This window comes from Tachysurus vachellii, chromosome 3, assembly GCF_030014155.1.
Source record: "Tachysurus vachellii isolate PV-2020 chromosome 3, HZAU_Pvac_v1, whole genome shotgun sequence".
Lineage (NCBI taxonomy): Eukaryota > Metazoa > Chordata > Actinopteri > Siluriformes > Bagridae > Tachysurus > Tachysurus vachellii.
Window position 1 is genome coordinate 15501767 of NC_083462.1, and position 16580 is coordinate 15518346.

The 16580-nt window shown below is 39.2% G+C and overlaps 1 protein-coding gene across 1 annotated transcript in view; it reads left to right on the forward strand.

Moving 5' to 3' along the window:
* The window catches only part of col11a2 (collagen, type XI, alpha 2), a 49941-nt gene extending 37509 nt beyond the window's left edge, over nt 1–12432 (forward strand). Inside the window, exons 37-63 of the mRNA XM_060865977.1 lie at nt 2808–3005; nt 3164–3217; nt 3304–3411; nt 3507–3614; nt 3711–3764; nt 4072–4125; nt 4447–4554; nt 4635–4688; nt 5044–5097; nt 5187–5240; nt 5325–5378; nt 5511–5618; nt 5701–5754; nt 5881–5934; nt 6363–6416; nt 6628–6681; nt 6861–6968; nt 7227–7280; nt 7406–7567; nt 7857–7910; nt 8000–8035; nt 8150–8203; nt 9028–9310; nt 9424–9536; nt 9714–9782; nt 10407–10643; nt 11193–12432. Coding sequence (XP_060721960.1) covers nt 2808–3005; nt 3164–3217; nt 3304–3411; nt 3507–3614; nt 3711–3764; nt 4072–4125; nt 4447–4554; nt 4635–4688; nt 5044–5097; nt 5187–5240; nt 5325–5378; nt 5511–5618; nt 5701–5754; nt 5881–5934; nt 6363–6416; nt 6628–6681; nt 6861–6968; nt 7227–7280; nt 7406–7567; nt 7857–7910; nt 8000–8035; nt 8150–8203; nt 9028–9310; nt 9424–9536; nt 9714–9782; nt 10407–10643; nt 11193–11339 — 2541 coding nt within the window. The 3' untranslated portion in view covers nt 11340–12432. The remainder of the gene's footprint in view (nt 1–2807; nt 3006–3163; nt 3218–3303; nt 3412–3506; nt 3615–3710; nt 3765–4071; nt 4126–4446; nt 4555–4634; nt 4689–5043; nt 5098–5186; nt 5241–5324; nt 5379–5510; nt 5619–5700; nt 5755–5880; nt 5935–6362; nt 6417–6627; nt 6682–6860; nt 6969–7226; nt 7281–7405; nt 7568–7856; nt 7911–7999; nt 8036–8149; nt 8204–9027; nt 9311–9423; nt 9537–9713; nt 9783–10406; nt 10644–11192) is intronic.
* Nucleotides 12433–16580: the final 4148 nt, after the last annotated feature.

The window sequence follows — 16580 nt, forward strand, 5'->3', positions numbered from 1 at the left end:
TTGGCCTTCTTAGCTAGTAACAAGCTAGTTCTTAGCTAGTTAGACGATGACTGGAAAATAAACAAATGTTTATCCAACACTTAAGATAGCCTAGCATCATTTGCAATTTTGGGAACCTTGACTATATTAGCTAATTCCTGGTACAGATATAGCATAGCCAATATTTATTTTTTCTTGCCATTTTAGGTTCTGCTCAACAACCCGTGTAATTACTTCCTTTTATGCTTGCAATGTTGGATAGTGAGGATGAAGAAAGAGGGGATAACCTTTGTGGTTTCCTTTGTTTATGGGATGTATTCCCATTAGCTTGTTTACTTGCCAATTTAAGTACCAATAGCAAACTCATTCCCCATTACTTGTGAGACTATGACAAAATGCTGATGTGCTGTGTACTGATACCTGTTGAGATATAATTCGCTAAGGTTTTGATACTCTTCTATATTGAGAATGAGAATATCTCAATGTTCCTGCACTCTTTCCAAAGATAAACATTTCTTTAAATACTGACACCATCATACTGGGGATAAGAATTGCCCAATGTGTTAAAAATGTTCTTTATCAAAGATAAGAATCACTAAAAGTCTTGATGTTCTACTAAAGAGGAGTCTTGGATATCACTTGATTATACTCTGCTTTAAGGATATTAAATTCATTCAACTTAGCACATGTGCTGTGATGAAGCAAGATTAAATCTGGCTATTGTACACAATGTGTGTCACCATTTTACAAATATCTGCACTCTTACTGCAAGCAAGAAATTTATTATTGTATTGTTGACAATTAATAATACTTGGCCTGATGTTACATATACCTGTGCGGTTACTATCCTCTACCTTTTCCCAATGGGCTTAAATTGCTTAAATATCACTTTTACATTTTTTGAAAGCTTCACTGGAAACAGAGCAGGTCCATTCTCTTCTGCAAGAGCAGACCGTGCCATCATTTATTTTTTGGCAGGAATGCAGAGTATCATGTTTTAGCACTGGTCCCTAAAACACAGAAACACTGCTTATCCATGTATAACACCAGTTTATATGGCAAGCTTCACAAACTGCTTTATTTTTAATATTTTAAGTCAGTTATAGTGTCCGTCTGTCCCCAGTAGATGGGATGGAATGCCCACATAACCAACAGGTAATCCCATTGCCTGTTTTGGCAAGAATAATGCTATTATCACTGGTGATATAATTCTTTTTGCTATGATGCATTGTCATCCATAACACCTAGACAGATGTAGATTTGGCCAGTTGTTTGGCAACATATCCTTCCCAAGCATCTGCTTCTCCCTCTATTTAAGCCACTGTGGGCAATGAGTCTGTCTGTCTGATTGCCAATAGGTGATCTACCTACCTTCATAGCTATTCCAAATGAAAAGAACCACCTCATTTGCCAGGTATATACTGTACTGTACCTTCATCAGTTAAGTAGGCAGCTTTCAGACATAAGAGATACATTTGCAGAACTTCCAGAGTTCTCCTTCTACACACAATTCTTTGACCCTCTTACTTTATTTCTTGGGTGCTAAAGCTTTGTAGTGGCACATCACTCTGCTTATGTTGCTGTTGTTCTTTTGGCTGCTCTCTATTCAGGGCTGTCACAGTGGATCATCTGGGTCACATATTTGATTTGGCACAGGTTTTACACCAGATGCCCTTCCTGATGCAACCCTCCCATTTTACCTCAGCTTCGGACCACCACTGTCTTCGGTGGTTGGATTAGCTCCCTGCCCAGGAATTAAACACGGGCCATGGCGATGAGAACATGAGATCCTTATGATGGGCCACCAGAAGGCTTCACACATCCCTCTGCTAATAAAGCAGCTGAATACATTCAAAATTAACATTCATGATTCTGTAATTCACTAATTCACCACTAATGAGGAGGCTGGTCTCTATAACAACAGATGTCATGCCTAAACCTTCTGCCTCTGTCATTGCATCCAAGTATGGACATTCAGTATGCTCTTAAACATGCACAAGATCATATAATAAAATTGGTACATGCTGGGAATATCCTGGTTTACAGTTTAACAGAAAGCCATGGACATGTCTCATTTTATGAGAATATTAAAAAAATATTCTGAGGTCAGGCCACCAGTTTCACACTGAAGCCTGGTAGATTATCTTCAGATACACACAGCTAGCTATAGCATTAACTACATTGTGTAGCATAAGAAAGTCACTTCAGATGAGGAATTTTCACAATTGTAAATTGATGAATTTGATTAGATATTAAATTGAAATGCAAATCAAATGTGACAAATAAAACTGACATGCAGTAGGGGATTACAATGACATTATCAAGATATATACTGTACCATGGAGCACTTGGATGACCAAGAACTTATTAAAAGTTCACAAAAAATGACATTTCTGAGAGTGAACATACTTTATTATGCAGTCAATAAGTTGACATGCAGTTTATACCAATAGAAGGTATATGATAACTAGATAGGTTACAATACATGGATGACTTTTTACACACATTAAGCTGATTTTAATATTACTTTGGCCTTGTACTGTCTACTGAAGACAGAGGCGGTATATTTCCCATGTTAATATTAACACGGATAACATGGAAATAATTACAGTAACCTTATTATTATTTATTGTCATTAAGATATACCTGTTATCCTACTGTTTTTGTACTCAAAGCGATCCTGAAATAAAAAGCTTGTTTATGCATTTACACAACCGAGAAAGCACACATAGATATACACTTATATATAAATATACAGCTTGTTGTTTTTTTTGTAAGTATTTGTTTCCTATAAATATTATATTTAGCTATCATTTGTTTTTATCTAGGGTCCTTCTGGAGAGACAGGCCCATTGGGAGAACGGGGCCACTCTGGACCCCCTGGACCACCAGGTGAGCAAGGCCTCCCTGGCCCATCAGGCAAGGAAGGAACCAAAGGTGATCCTGGTCCCACTGGGGGTCCAGGAAAAGATGGACCACCTGGACTGAGAGGCTTCCCTGGAGAGAGAGGACTCCCTGGAATTCCTGTAAGGAAATAAATTACTTAAAATAGAGTTTTGAAATATTTCAAGAAGAATCAGTGTTTGCAGAATCTAATTGCATGTTCGGTACACATCCTGACCGCATGGCAACTGAATCACCAATACTGTGTGATGTTTTCCTAAGCTATTTATTCTCTTAATAGGGTAGTGGTGGACTGAAAGGAAATGAAGGCCCAGCAGGACCACCTGGACCAGCTGTTAGTATTTAAAATTAGACCTTCAAAAAAGGACATTGATTAGATTTATTTACATTCCACAGAAACTTAACTGAATTTCTGTGTAGGGATCCCCAGGTGAGAGAGGGTCTGCAGGTACAGCTGGCCCCATTGGCCCCCCTGGAAGACCTGGACCTCAGGGACCCCCTGGAGCCGCAGGAGAGAAAGGAGTGCCTGTAAGTGTTTAGCTCAGATTTAATGAAATGTAAACATTTCTCTCAACTTATTAATAAACTAAACATATTTGTGATCTGATTTTATTATTTTCTAGGGAGAGAAGGGTCCAGTTGGCCCAGCTGGTCGTGATGGCATTCAAGGTCCAGTTGGGCTTCCAGGCCCTGCTGGACCTGCCGGTGTTCCAGGAGAGGATGGTGACAAAGTCAGAAACCTATTCACCTTCACTCATAATCAAAATATTAATCCCTGGCTTCAGGTACTGTTTATGCTTAAAATGATGTGATTTAATTTCTGTCAGGGTGAGGTTGGAGAGCATGGGCATAAGGGTGCAAAGGGAACCAAGGGAGAACATGTAAGTACATATACCTGTAATTATAATAGTGTGTTTAGTCAACATGTTGGAATTATGTTTCTTTCTCCTATAATTAATATTATACTTTCAAAGCAGATGTCATAGTATGATTCATATAACTTTTAGTATTTTAATGGTAGAGGGCTATCTTAGTGACTTTAACAGGAAGTGAGGCAATCTCAGCAACAGCTTGCCATCAGATTTAGTATATCTCATTTGATTGCTGCTTTGTAGCTATATTTTTACAAAAATTGTAATTACATAAAACAGTGTAATGCAATGTAATTTGACAATTGTTTATTGACAGGGTCCTCCTGGTCCTCCTGGGACGGTTGGTCCTGTTGGACAGCCTGGTGCTCCTGTAAGCATTACTCTAATTTATGTCATTAAATATGCAACATTTTATAGTATTGTCATGTTTGGTAGTTTTACAACTCAGACCTATGCACAGGAATCAAAGAAGGTCCTTGTTTAGTAACAGTAACACATAAATCATGACAATAGAAACACTACATGGAATACTCAAAACATAAAAATAAACAAAGACTAACAATCCCCTGCTAGCACCCCCTCTGGTGGACTGGCAGTGAATTGTCCCCATAGTCCTTAGAAGTATTTTAATTAACCTATTTAAATGTCCTTTTTGTGAGCTCATTCCTGAATGAATTTTTCTTTTTATTAGGGTGCTGATGGTGAAACAGGTGCCAGAGGTCAGCAGGGTGCATTTGGTGCTAAAGGCGATGAAGGAACTAGAGGATTTCCTGGTCCTCCAGGCCCAATTGGGCTACAGGTATAAAACTAAATTTAAATCAAACACTACTCACATTCAGATTTTTATACAGGAATGCAATGACACTTTTTTTAATATAGGGATTGCCAGGCCCAGCAGGAGAGAAGGGTGAAACAGGAGATGTTGGAGCATTGGTGAGCATTGCTTGTTGAAAGTATTCATCTTCCTTGAACATTTCTACATGTAATGTTACAACCTGAAGTGAAATTGGTTGAAATGGGAATCTACACACAATGCCCAATAAACCTAAAATCAGCATTATATGAAAAAAAGATTTCTGACTACATATATTCACCTCTTCTGTGTGCAAAGTGTTACATAATCTCACCTGGTGACATGGCATCATGAAGAACATGAAGCAACAAAAATAAGTCCAGGACAAATTTGGAGATGTTCAAGGGTCACTGCTTTTCAGAAGCACCTTTTTCATACAAGTGAAGTAAAGTTATAATGTTATGTTAATTTTTGGTTTTGTGATCTACTTCTTAGGGTCCTCCTGGACCTCCTGGACCCCGTGGCCCAGCAGGCCCAAGTGGTGCTGATGTGAGTAAATAAATATAAATTTACTACAGAAAATAATTTGTCTAGCAGTAACATAACATTATCATTAAAACATGTCCTCTGGTAACTAGGGTCCTCAAGGTCCCCCTGGAGGTTTAGGTAACCCAGGTCCACCTGGAGAGAAGGTAAACCCAGAAAGCCTAGTTTTGTTTGTTGAGACATATATATAATGTTAAGCTGATGTATAATGTATAATGATTTGTCAACAGGGCGAACCGGGTGAAACTGGACCATCTGGAATTGGTGGAGAGCCAGGAAAGAAGGTGAAAAATGTTTAACTTAACATGCCATATTAACACATTGCATAAATTATGCACTTGCTTATAATATTCAGTGCTAGTAGACTTTTATTAATATAGTCAACTTTTTCCATGCAATTTGATTGGCTAATGCAGGGCCCAAGAGGAGAACGTGGTGAGAAAGGTGAGGCTGGACAGCCAGGTATCTCTGGTCCTCCAGGTGGAAAGGGACCAACTGGAGATGATGGACCAAAAGGAAACCCTGTAAGTCTCAAAATATGAATCAGACTGACAGAAAAGTGAAATCTATCATGATTTAGTAATGACTTATTTGTTTCCATTTAAGGGTCCTGTCGGTTTCCCCGGTGATCCCGGTCCCCCTGGAGAAGTTGGGCCTAGAGTGAGTACACATTACATTTTTATTTGGCCTGGTTATGTACTTGAAATAGCAACATTCAAGATTTTTTTTACTTTGACAAAGCTGTAATAATAAATCTAAACTTTTCTTACACTTGTCTTTTGCTAGGGCCAAGATGGAGCAAAGGGAGACAAAGGAGAAGATGGTGAACAAGGAGAGGCAGTAAGTGGCAAATTGAATGAATTGAATGTACCATTTAAATGCATGCATTTAGAGTTTTTATTACAGAGACATTCAGGAATTCAAAAAGTAAGAGAGTTTTCTTTTCACAAAGACAATAGACATGGCCCTGGAAAGGACAGGAATAGAAAAGAGAGAACAATTTATGAAATAAGGTTGCATTTTGACCTAAAAGTATCACAGAACTTTCTGGAATCTTTTAGGAAAGGGAGGACCTGGTAGGTCAGGTGCACACCAGCTTGACAATATTGATAGGAAACTTCATATAGTACATAATGGATTCAATGTACTGTATATTTATCTGTTATTATTGTTTTCAACCAATTAATTAACAAGCATTGATTGGTCATTTAACTAAAAACAGTACAGTACTGTGTGTGGTTTTTATTTCCTTTTGGCAATCATTTCAGGGTTCACCTGGTCCTCCTGGTGAAAACGGACCCCCTGGGCCCCCAGGAAAAAGAGTAAGTGTGTATTCATTGCATTTATCGTGTTCATAGGAAATAAAATAAAAAACAAAGCTTAAAACAAATTATTTAGGTTATTTTCACTCATTTTCTTCAGTATACCAATAAACTTAAGTTGACTGGTAGTGTTCTGTGGTTGTAAACTGATATATAAAAACAAATTTGACGTTTTGACAGTTTTTTCTAAATATAAATAATTCTTTTCAAGGGGCTGCCAGGCACAAGAGGACCTGAAGGTCGTGAAGGAGAAAAGGGAGGCAAGGTAACAGATGATTAGGGTCTCACTTGATGTTTCATTAAAATTATCGCTCATGAAACTTTAAAACTGTTGCAATTTATAGTAATATAATATAATGTTTCAGGTATTTACAGTATATCTGTCAAGGTAAATACCGCAATAGATTAAACTGTGTCTCCCATTAAAACCTTTTTTTCCTCCAGGGAAATCCAGGCGCTGTCGGGGCACCAGGAAAGACGGGCGCTGTTGGGCCACAAGGTCCTCCTGGAAAGCCAGGAACAGAGGGTCTGAGAGGACTTCCTGGTTCAGTGGTATGCTTTCAGCTGCCCTATTTCACAAGCCACATACAGTTTTATTAATTCATTTATTTGTACTTGTTAAGTTTTAAAATTGTATTATTAAACATACATTTGAGCTTTGATTAGATTAAACACCTAAAAATTTATTTAACTGAATGTCTAAAACATAAGTGATAACATACCATTCCCTTTCCTGTGCTGCAGAACAGGTTCATCAACATAGAAAAATATTTGTTTAGTTGAATTCATATTGACTCTTGATTTCTGAAGGGAGAACAAGGTGCTCCTGGCCCTGCAGGAGAGAAAGGACCTTCTGGACCCATAGTAAGCCTTATTACAATTTAAACTTTATAGGCATTGGTGATGTACAGTTTATTACATACTTTAACACCTTCAGTATGAATCCATAGTGTGTACAGTGTCAAATACATGCCATTCCTCCCTTGCAGGGTCCTTCTGGTTTGCCAGGTCTGCGGGGTGACCCTGGGTCTAAGGGTGAGAAGGGACATTCAGGTATGATCGGTCTGATTGGACCTGCAGGTGAGCAGGGAGAAAAGGGAGACCGAGGCTTACCTGGCCCTCAAGGGTCATCTGGGCCCAAAGGAGAAAATGTAAGTGACATTTCTATAACCTCATATACCTCAACACTTTCTTGCATGATATAGGCATGGACCATTAGCTGGTGATTTGCATCCTTTTAATTAGCGGCTTCAGAAATAAACTTAAATGCATGAATCAATTTGGAATAATCCCTGTTTGCAATTACCAACTCTAAATACAGCTTTATATGACTTCTATTTGAATACATAGAACTGAACAAACATAATACAGAGGAGTAAATTGTTTACTACGTTTTACAATATGTGCATGTTGCATTTCATATACTGTGCTGTGTTCTAGGGTATGGCTGGTGGAACTGGCCCTCTGGGACCTGCTGGTCATCCTGGTTTGCCAGTGAGTATCTCAAACTTGCCAACAATTTAGATAAAGTCGTACATAAATTGTTGTGAGACTAAATTTTATACTTTTCTCACATTTCACAGGGCCAGAGGGGTGTTAAAGGAGCAAAGGGTACTATGGTAAGTAGCTATGAACCTGTATAGCAGATATTATATAAACAGTTGCAAATACTACAGTCGTCTCCAATGTTGTGACACATCAGATAATCTACTGATGCCTTTGCTGTGTTACAGGGTGGTGCTGGTCCCAAAGGAGAGAAAGGTGTACAAGGTGCTCGTGGACCTCCTGTAAGTTCATATAAGCTGTCAGTTTTGGTGTTGAGTAACATGTACAGTAGAGTGCTATAAATATAGCTGACCAGATTAGAACAAACCGTGCAAGAAGGTGAAAGATGCTGAGAATCCTGACAAGAACACAAAAAGATAAAAAACAAATTGGTTGTCATTTATATTAGCCACTAGCCAAACATTTCTCTGAAATTAATTATTAAAACAGAATTATATATTGTAATAAAATGATCAATGTGTCGAACCACCTCTGAACGTACCCTGATCAGCAAGGCCTTGGGCCTTTCTCAGGGGCCCAACAGTGGCATATTGGCAGTGCTGGGGCTTGAACCCCGATCAACAGCCCAGAGCCTTAACTGCTTGAGCCACCACTGCCCCAATATAATAAACACTACAGTTCCAGAATGTTCTTGTAATATATCTATAAAATATATTTAAAGTATGGCTGTGATATGTTTGTCTTAGATAGAATAGGACATGATGTTTTGTGATAGTAGATAGTAGTTTTAGTGTTCTAATTTGATCAGGCAGATGGACAATTGCTGCTTTCTGAGGTTCAGAATGTTATAGCTACTTGCCTAAGGATTCTTGGTCCAGGTAAAAACTGACCCTGACCATACTGTGAAAGAACAGAATATAAACAGTACGTGAGAGTTAAAGAGGACTCCACTTTCATAGACTATATGAGGTTAATCCATAGAGGATTTGCACACCCACACCTCCACTCTGATTCTAACCCAAACCATTTCTTCAGCAATTCCATGCTACTCTATAAGACATACACATTATTATTATGCACACAAAAAATCTACCTCTTTTTCTAGGGACCTCCTGGTGATGTCATCCAGCCTCTCCCTTTTACGATCCCGAAAAAGTCCAAGCGTTCCATTGATGCCAGTATGATGCTCTCTGAGAATGATGAGGCTGCCCCAGCTGGTGCCACAGGTACTGGATTTCTGACTGGCAATGAAGACATGGAGGAGATCTTGGGCTCTCTGAATTCCCTACATGTCGAAATTGAGAGCATGCGTTTCCCACTTGGAACGAAGGAAAGCCCAGCCCGCACGTGCCACGACCTCCATCTCAGTCAATCAGAATACAAAGATGGTACAGTGATTACGTTTTATCCTTTCTGCACCTAACTAGGAAATAATGATAGCTCATGTTAGAAGGAATAGTATGCAGGCATTTCATAGGGACACTGTTTTTTCTCTGGACAGGTGAATACTGGATTGATCCAAACCAGGGCTGTTCTCGGGACTCTTTTAAGGTTTACTGCAACTTTACAGCAGGTGGAGAGACATGCCTCTATCCTGCCAGGGAAGTGGAGAATGTAAGTTTATGTGGGTTGTATAAAACATTTTTCCAGAAAATTACTGTAAAAAAGAACCTATATAACCTATATTTTACAGCGGTCCATGGAAACAATGGATTTAGATCCAGAACACAATTTTATGATACAGGTTCATCAAAAGTGCTAGATTCTTATTGTGTTTCTCAAATCTGTCAGGTAAAGATGAAGTCTTGGCCAAAGGAGAAGCCTGAGTCATGGTACAGCACGTTTGCTGAAGGAAGCAAGGTAAGCATTTCCTGAAAATCTCACCTAGAGATAAGACAATATGGAGATAAGATAAGACAAAAAGTACACATTAACTAGACAGGCTAAAACAATAGTGTCATATAAGAGAGAACCAGTAGAAACAACTCAAACTATTGACTATGAACAGATGTTCAGTAAAAAGGTCAAGAAGATTTCCACCAAACATAATGCTGTTCTTATAAATCTGGTGAACTGAACCCCGTTCTATAAAGTCCAGGTTCGTGCCGTGTCTGGACTGTGTTGGTCCTGTGAACAGTGTCTCCCATATGAGTGGTGGATCTCTCTGGTTCCTTCAAAGTAACCTTTGGCTTCTTGATTGCTTCTCTACACAGAAACACAAAGAAATATTTTCTTTGAAAATTTGAAATTATGGAAATAATAAATAAATAATATGACACGTGACTAAAAAAAGTAGTGACCTCATTAAATATAAATTTTGTGAGCGTGTTTTCAGAAAACACTAGAAAACATAGAAACACTATTTCAAAGAGCATTGTGTAGAAATAAATCTCAACAACGTCTTATATCAATAATTGCTTGTTGTTCATTTGAAATATGCTCACATTCCTGAATAATAATTCGGACCTTTAATTGTTTTCACAGCTTTCTTACGTGGATGCAAATGGTGAGGATGTGGGAGTGGTGCAGTTGGGATTCCTGCGGCTGCTCAGCCTTCAGGCTCGTCAAAACTTCACCTATCACTGCCACCACTCAGTGGCCTGGACTGATAAAACTGCTGCCAACAGATATCAGAGAGCCCTGCGATTCCTGGCTGCTAATGAAGACGAGCTCAGTCATGAGACCAGTCCCTATATCAAGGCACTCACAGATGACTGTTCTGTAAGTTTGCCCTTTTCAAAGATTTGCTCTGACACAAATGAAGAATGAGATTAAACTGATTTAAAATGAGTTCAGTAAATGCTTCAGTAAATAAATCTGTGTATCATCTTTTCAGTCCATATCTAAGAAGCAGTCTTGCCCTGAATCTTCACCTGTTTCCCATTTTCCCTATTTTTAACAGTAAAAATTGGAATTGTGAAATCTGAAAATCTAAAAAAGGCATCCTTTTAAATCAGGGAAGATGTAGAGAAAATAAGTAAAAGGCATCTGGAATTGTGGATAATTATTTATAATTGTGGATGTCATAATTAATATATTCAAAGCTGGAAGGATCTACAAGTCTGCCAGCATGGGTAATAAAAGAAAACAAGGACTGAGTGGATGAGACAGATAATAAATCCAGTGTAATTTAAGAGCATTAAGTTCTCTTTGGAGTATAACTGAAAGGTTTCTACTGATTCGGATGATTTGCTTTGGGCAAGAAAAAAGTCATTTTACGGTATTAGAGAAAAGAACAGCAATGAAAATAACTCTCTCTTTTTCTTTCAGTATCGTAAAGCATATGGTAGGACAGTTTTGGAGATAAACACACCTCAGGTTGAGCAGCTTCCTCTCATGGACATCAAGATCACAGACTTTGGGGAAACCAATCAGAAGTTTGGTTTTGAAGTTGGACCTGTCTGTTTCCTGGGATAAACAAGAGGAATACAAATTCGACAGAAATGAAACACAATAACTTGGATTCGTTCAAAGATGCATTTATTTGGCATAGATATATGCCAGAATAAATACACGTTAAAAGAATCTAAGACGTGGACACACACAGACACACACATACACATGTCTTTATGAAGCAAAATGAGTAGAAATCAAGGGAAAAACAACTCTAAACCAGCTTGAAAGTGAGATAAAGATGGATGGAATGATGAGAAAACAGCCTTGATGATACACACCTGATCAAAGCAGAACACAATAAAGATCAATATGTGACGAGGCATAGAGAGTTCTGGAGCAAGCAGATGGCCTAAAGGGGCAACTACTACAGCCAAGCAATCAAACTTCTGCCTCTCAGACCACCTCTTTCTTATCTTTCCTTCTCACTTTTCCCAGGTGTCCTTCTCTACCTCTGTGCTTCAACCTTCACTTCCAAAATCTCATCTAATCCCTGTGTGATCACTCCATTTAAGTTGAGACGACGTAAAAAGTAACTTTTTTTTTTTTGGATAAACTGGTGTCTCCTTTTATCCTTTCCATACTGTAATAAAGCCAAATGGCAACATTTTGTACTGTTTTTTCCCCTTGTTTCTAATATATGCAGTGGATATCTGTAAATTGCATTGCCTTGTTGTACATGCCTTGTAGAGATTAAAGATAGTGTTTTTACAAGATTTGTGGGCAACCCATGGACCCAGTATTAACGCACCTGACAAGACTTTATAGAGTGAGTTGTGCTAGTTTGTGTAATACAAGCTAGCTGAAGCTTGGGCCTTTTGTAGTTATATAAACTGGTATATTTTATGCTTAAATTCCCTCTGATCATCCCGTCAGTGACCAAGTAACTATGATAACTCCGTGTAAGGTTTCAGCAACAAGCTATTCAGTTCACCATCACTAACCTCTCTTATTACATGTTCATGGTGAAAATGTGAATTAGAAACCATTTGTATAGAAATATTTTATTGTATTTATTTTTCAAAACGTCATTAAAACAAGGTGATCAAGCAGACCAGACACTTTTGCAGTACAAAATAAAATGTGGTGTTTCACCTGTCTTTACCTGTTCATACCACCTTTTATGTTCACACATTGCTTTTTGCTTCACAGTTTTTTTTTTTACATCCGGGTCAAGTCAAATTTAGTGTCAATATATTACAAAAGCGCTGTACAGTGGGGGCAGAACAAGGGGTGAAAATAATAAACCTTTCAGTTTTATGTTTCTGTAAAAGACAAACGTCTGTCTAGATGCTTTTCTCAGCAGAACAATAGCGAGGAGAGTTTTGTTGTTACTAAAAAACACGGCACAAAAGAACTTCTTTTTTTGTGCATTGGGAGTTCGCATGCAGCACCATCATATTAACATTTCACTTGACTGCTCTGAACGAGACATTCTTTACCCACGAATTTTAAGAGTCAAGAAGCTTTTACTGTCATTTCAACAATATATAGTTGATACAGTACATAGTGAAATAAATCCAGGACCATGGTGCTACATAAAACAACACAAAGCTAAGGGCTAAAGGCTAAGTTGTCCTAGCCACATAAAGTCCACTACAGGACAAATAGATAAAATAGCACTGACCAGTGTACAGTCTATATTTATTAACACAATAGGATAATTGAATTGTGATGTACAAAACAGTGTTAAAGTAAATGTGCATAAATATCATATGTACAGTGTTTATGAGTGGTGCTGTAGACATAGATGTACAGTGCGTTCAGAAAGTATTCCCCTTCACTTTTTTCAGTCCGATACTACAATCATTCAAATTAATTTTTTCCCTCATTAATCTACACTCAGTTCCCCATATTGACAAAATGATAACAGAATTTTATAAATATCAAAATTTGAAAGAAAAAAGTATCACATTTGCATAAGTATTCAGACCCTTTACTCATTACTTAGTTATAACACCTTTGGCAGCAATTACAGCCTCGAGTCTTTTTAGCTATGACACAACAAAGTTTAGGGTTGGTGTCATGTTGGAAGTTGAACCATTGGCCAAGTCTGAGGTCCTGAGTGCTGTAGAACAGTATTTTATTAAGAATCTCTGTATTCAGCTTTCCCTCAACCCTGTTCATTCTCCAAGTCCCTGCTGCTGAAAAACACACCATCATGATGCTACCATCACCATGCTTCACTGTTGGAATGGTATTGTGCAGGTCAAGAGCACTGCCTGGTTTCCTCCAGATATAACGTTTAGAACTGAAGACAAACAGTTCGATCTTGCCTATATCAGATCAGAGAATCTTGTTACTGACAGTCTGGGAGTCCTTCAGATGCTTTTTTGCAAACTTCAAGCAGGCTTCCATGGCTTTTACATTAAGGAGAGGCTTTGGTTTAGCCACTCTGCCAAAGCCCATATTTGTATGGGCTACAGTTATGGTTGTCCTTCTGGAACTTTGTTCCATCTCCACAAAGGATCTCTGAAACAGAGATGAACATCAGGTTCTTGGTCACCTCTCTTTCTAGGGCACTTCTGCCCCGATTGCTCAGTTTGGCAAGGCGACCAGCTTTTGAAAGTGTCTTGGTTGTGCCAAACATCTTCCATTTGAGAATTGCAGAGGCCTTTTGGAAATCTTCAGTGCAGCAGAATTTTTTTGTAAGCTTCTCCAGATCTGTGTCTTGCAACAATCCTGTCTCTGAGCTCTGCAGGCAGTTCCTTAGGCCTCGTGGCTTGATTTTTGCTCTGATATGCATCATCAGCTGTGAGGCATTCTACTGAGTGGTGTTTGCCTTTCCAAACCATGTCCAGTCAATTTAATTGACCAGAACTGAGTGTAGAAATTATGAGAAAAACATTATTGATGTAGTATCAGGCTGCAACATAACAAAATGGGGAAGGGGGTCTGAATACATTCTGAATCCATAGTATATAGAATGTGTCTGTGTGTATGTGTTCAGTTCTGTGTATTGAGGAGCCTGATGAGGGAAGAAACTGTTACATAGTCTGGTTATAAGGCCAGAATGCTCTGAGACATATACATCCTTTGTGGCAGTTGCTGTGCCTGTCTCTGTTGTCGGTGTGGGGATTTTTGTGGTTCTGCAGTTGCCCTTTGGAACTCTTGCCATTCTCTCCTGAGGAGTAGTGACACTTGGAGGTCTGGCACAACTACTACAAGCCATAGCTACTACAAACCTGGCACCAAAACAGCCCCACCTATGAAGCATCCCTAGGCTCCCTCTCCCTGGTGTGGTGTAAAGTGGTGGAATGGTTGGGTTTTGTGTACCTCTTGATGTATCTCCTGCTGTCTCTCCCTGTTGATAATGTTTTAAGGCCTCAAGCATCTCATGAGGTTTTGTGGCTTCCATCAGTCCAAAGGCTTTACGTTCCTCAGGTGGAAGTGCTTGAGGATGCAACTATCTCTGTTGCAGTCAGTTTCTCTGGCTGGAGCTGCCTCTTTATAAAGAGGAGCTAGTCCATTTGTCAGCGAGTCCATCCGTGGGCTTAAACCAGTGTGTGATGACTAGCTGTTAAATTCAGTGGCCACATTGGTTGGAGATCATCTCATTGTCATCTGCTTCATACAGGGGCAGGGTATAATCCTTTTTATCACACCTTTTCTGCAAGGTCATGCTTTCAAACATGTGAAGGTAGGCTTTGATATCATCTTTTTGAGTAAGGACACATTTGGTGTCACAGCAGGGGTTGTGGAGGGGGGTTGTGGTGGTGGATGGTTCCTGAGTGACCAGTTGGAGGCTTTGGATAAGCCCCTAGGTGACTGGTATCTAACAAATGTTTTAGTATCACTATGATTGTAATCAGGTGATGGACAATGTACATTATGTGCAAAGTGCCGACAGGGACTAGCTATGAAGCATAACTAAGAGGCTAGATCCAGAAGGTGACACACATGGGGGTTTCCTGAGATGTAAAGCATTCCACCAATTCACAGTCTGCAAACCTGAGTGACTTGCAAGGGTGGTAAGCCAACAGCAACCAGACATCTCAGTTCAGCAAATATTCTATGCCCATGAACCTTCCAGATCTGCTTCTTTACCTAAGAAAAGCTATTCATAAAAAGCTAAACTAAACAAATGTGTTTTTTCTTTTTTTTTTTAAATTTAAACACTGAGACTGTGTCTTAGTCCCTAACACTAATTGCAAGTCTTTCCATAACTCTAGAGCTCTGTAAGAAAAAGCTCTGCCCCTGCTGTAGCCTTTTGTACTTGAGTTTCTACCAAATAGCCTGCACCTTTTGATCAAAGTAGGCATGACGGATCCTAAAAAAACCAAAAGATCACTCAGGTACTAACTACACAAACCACTGCTTATATTTCTTATATTTCTTAGCAATATTTCTGAGATAAAAGAAGTCTAACCTTGTGATATTATTTATGTGAGCTTCAAATGAGAGACCGGGATCAATAATCACACAAGGTCTTTTACTGGTACACATGATGTAATAGAAAAACCATCCAGAGTCACTTTGTAATTAGAAAGCTTACTGCTGGCTGACTGTGGTCCTAGTACAAGAACTTCTGTCTGTCAGAGTTAAGCAGGAGAAAGTTAGAAAGCATCCACAGTCTAATGTCCTTCACACAATCTTCAAAACTTATTGAACTGGTGACTCACATCTCACTTAGCTGAAACATATAGCTGTGTGTCATCAGCATAACAGTGAAAGTCAGTACCATGTTTATGAATAATTTCACCAAGGTGCAGCATATATAGGGAGAAAAGCAAAACCAGAACCTATAATAATTTTTATACAGTATGAAAGAATAAAACACACACACACACACACACACACACACACAGACAGAACAACCAGGGGAAGGGCATCTGGTGGTAGTTGGAGAAGTGGGATTGAGGGAGAGAGGGGAAGGAACAGCAGGGGAAGAAGAATTAGAGGATAATGGGTCTGCACTGGGAGGTGGAAAAGGGCCGTGGAATGATGGAGCATAGGGAGACACAGGGTTGACTTGTTGGCCATCATATGCCCCGCAGGCATAGCGGTAATTCCATGAGCGAAGCGGGTTCTGGGTGCTGCGTGCAATGGCAGGAGGAGAGAGGATTAGATCAGTTTGAGTAGTAGCATCACAATAAAAGCCCCGATGTGAGATGGTAACAGGAGAAAGGGTGAAATTGACGGTATCTGTAGTGTAAAGATGATCCAAGTAGTAAGCTAACTCCACAGCTAGAGCAGACAGTTGGGAATGCCTGTAGTGGCGTAGACAGCCATCAGGTGTCATTGGAGTCATCATCCCACCTGAGT